This window comes from Urocitellus parryii, chromosome 15, assembly GCF_045843805.1.
Source record: "Urocitellus parryii isolate mUroPar1 chromosome 15, mUroPar1.hap1, whole genome shotgun sequence".
Lineage (NCBI taxonomy): Eukaryota > Metazoa > Chordata > Mammalia > Rodentia > Sciuridae > Urocitellus > Urocitellus parryii.
Window position 1 is genome coordinate 4,361,965 of NC_135545.1, and position 2,884 is coordinate 4,364,848.

Below are 2,884 nucleotides of genomic sequence, written 5' to 3' on the forward strand. Positions count from 1 at the left end.
ATGGCAACCAGTGATGTGGCTGTAGGCATCATCTTCCTGGCACAGACTGTGGTTGGAGCTCTGGGCAATTCCTCTCTTCTCCTCCATTACCTGGTCCTTTACTTCACTGGGTGCAGGGTAAGACACACAGACTGGATTCTTCAGCACTTGATTGTGGCCAACTTGTTAACTCTTCTGAGTAGAGGAGTTCCCCAGACAGTGGCAGCTTTCAGTTTGAAATATTTCCTCAGTGATGTTGGATGCAAGCTGCTTTTCTATCTTCACAGGGTGGGCAGGGGTGTGTCCATTGGCAGCACCTGCCTCCTGAGCATCTTTCAGGCCATGAAGATTAGTTCTAGGAACTCCAGGTGGGCAGAACTTAAAATGTCCATTTGCAAGTATGTTGACTCTTCTGTGTACCTGAGCTGGCTCCTGTACCTGCTTCTAAATATTGTTGTTCTTAGGTACACGACTGGGAACAGAAACAACAAAAACAGCACAAGCCTGAAAGATTTGGGATACTGTTCTACCATTCAGTACAACGTAACTATACAATCACTATTTGCAGCATTGGTATCATTCCCTGATGCCCTGTGCATGGGGCTCATGCTCTGGGCCAGCAGCTCCATGGTGCTCATCCTGTACAGGCACAAGCAGAGAATGCAGTACCTTCAAAAGACCAGCTCCCCCAGGTCCTCCCCTGAGACCAGAGCCACCAAAACCATCCTCCTCCTGGTGAGCACCTTTGTCTCATTTTACACACTTTCATGCATCTTTCAGATTTATGTGGGTATTATGTCTAATCCCAACTTGTTCCTGGTGAACACAGCCACAATATTTGCTGGGTGTTTCCCAGCTGTCAGCCCCTTCCTGCTCATGCATAGGAACTCCAGTGCACCCAGGCTCTGCCTTGCATGGATAAGGAATAGGAAAACCTCTGATATCACGAGGAATATGTAAATTGTAAGCTTTTGCACAATGACATTAGGTCTAGGAGTTTGATAGTGAAGGAGGCAATTAGGAAATCACATCACCTTCTGCTCAGTTTTTCTGTGATTCTAAATTGGCTCTAAGTGAAAATTCTGAAATATATGCATTTGAATGACAGGTGATAATCTGGTATTTGAATTTTTAAAAGCACAACATCATGCTCCACATGTGCCAGACTGCACCAGGTTTCTTGAGATATCATTCACCAATCTTGCTTCCTTGAGATAGTTGCATTTAAGTCAGGTGTTAATTAACTCAGGAGTGTAATCTCTGAAATCCGTAATGCCTTGGCTTCTCCTCTCTCTCATCACATGATCTTGTTTCATTTGCTAAAGGTTGTTTATTTGTTTTTACCCACAAAATTGTAAGAACAGTAATCCAAAGTCATATACCATAAGAATGGTGACTTATAAATATTTATTTGTGTATTATAACTGTGTGTATGTGTTTGTGTGTGCACGCTTATGTTCATGCATATCACTAGGATTGTTTATCAGACATCAAGCACTATTTCTGGATCAATAGATATAACAAATATAAATCTTAGATTTAAATATAAAACTACAAGTTGGCAAAATCCTTCGCCATAAAATTGACTCATGTTTTCCAACTCTTTTGATTGATTAACTTGTTTAAACATCATGTGGAATGTGTTTTTCATTTATCTATTCTTATGTTTATGTTTGAGCTATGTCTCTTGATGATAATGTCGATGCAAGCATTTTCAAAGAGTATTTTCCCTTGCACAATGGGTATCAATGGTCTAGTAGTGGTCTATTTTAAGATGTTTTAATTTTTCTATTTCTTCTGTGTAATTTTTATAATGCTGCATTTCATCTTTTCCAAAGTTGATAAGAATGTAAATTTATGTAATATATTTATTGTCCACTTGAGAATGTATGACATTGAAAACTAATATATTTTGGTTATAGCTGATTTTTAAGTCACTGACATGTATCTTTAAAATACACGTAAAAGATGGGTAAAATTTCTGTACAAGATGGGTATGCCTCAATTACCTTACAGAAACTAAACACACTCCCCAGAGTGGAGCTCCTGTGTGGAAAACAGCATCCTCATTCTTTAATATGCCTTGTCTTTCCTCTTCCATAAGTTATCACCAAGAGTGACTCACAGGTGACATCTGACAGGTAGATCACATTCACCTCTTTCATAGTTTATATAGACAAACAAGTGCAATATGGACTCTTGTATATTGACTTTGAAAATTCCAAGAGTTTAAAGTACATATTTTTCCCTGTTGGTGTTAGAATTCAAGTGCAGGAATATCACTTAACCCCAGTGTTCCTCTCCTGATGCACATGTGCTTTGCTTTGGTTATGATTTATTTGTTTTTTTTTCCCCCAAGTTCCATGTGTTGGAAGATTTGCCCCAGTGTGATGTGTTGGGTGTGGAGCCTTTGAAAAGTGAAGGCAAGGAGAAGGGGCTTGGGTAATGGAGCAGTCACCCTTGGAGGGATAAATGCTGATCTCCTGGAGTATGGAGATCATTTGACACACTAATGGGTGGTCCCACCGCAAGTGCCGGTGTCTCCACCGTCTTGCTCCCTGTCCTGCCCTGTGGTCTCTTCTGCATGTGCTCCCACCATTGTGATTCCATCTGCTGTGAGGGACTCATCAGAGCTGAGCAGAGGCTGACACCATATTCTTTAATCTCCAGAACTGTAGATCAATGCATTTATTTTCTTTACCAGGTGTTGCATAGGCATTTGGTTATGCAGGAGAAACAAATCAATACGACATATGAGTGCCTTTCAGTTTGGAGCATCATGATCTGCATTGACATGCGGGATCTGCAACATGATTTGATGACACTTGCAGGAGTTTCTGTGGGGTGTCCATGGAGTGGTGCCCTTGTAGGTCAGAGTTGACACATACTCAGCTTTAGGATACAC

At 40.8% G+C, this 2,884-nt stretch overlaps 1 protein-coding gene across 1 annotated transcript; it reads left to right on the plus strand.

Moving 5' to 3' along the window:
• On the plus strand, positions 1-939 carry LOC113177355 (vomeronasal type-1 receptor 4-like). The gene has a single exon (XM_026381874.2). The coding sequence runs from the start codon at positions 1-3 to the stop codon at positions 937-939; it is 939 nt and encodes a 312-aa protein (XP_026237659.2).
• Positions 940-2,884: the final 1,945 nt, after the last annotated feature.

Bases quoted from the DNA above. Each gene is read 5' to 3' on its own strand.
- LOC113177355 (XM_026381874.2), top strand. From the start codon at position 1: ATGGCAACCAGTGATGTGGCTGTAGGCATCATCTTCCTGGCACAGACT.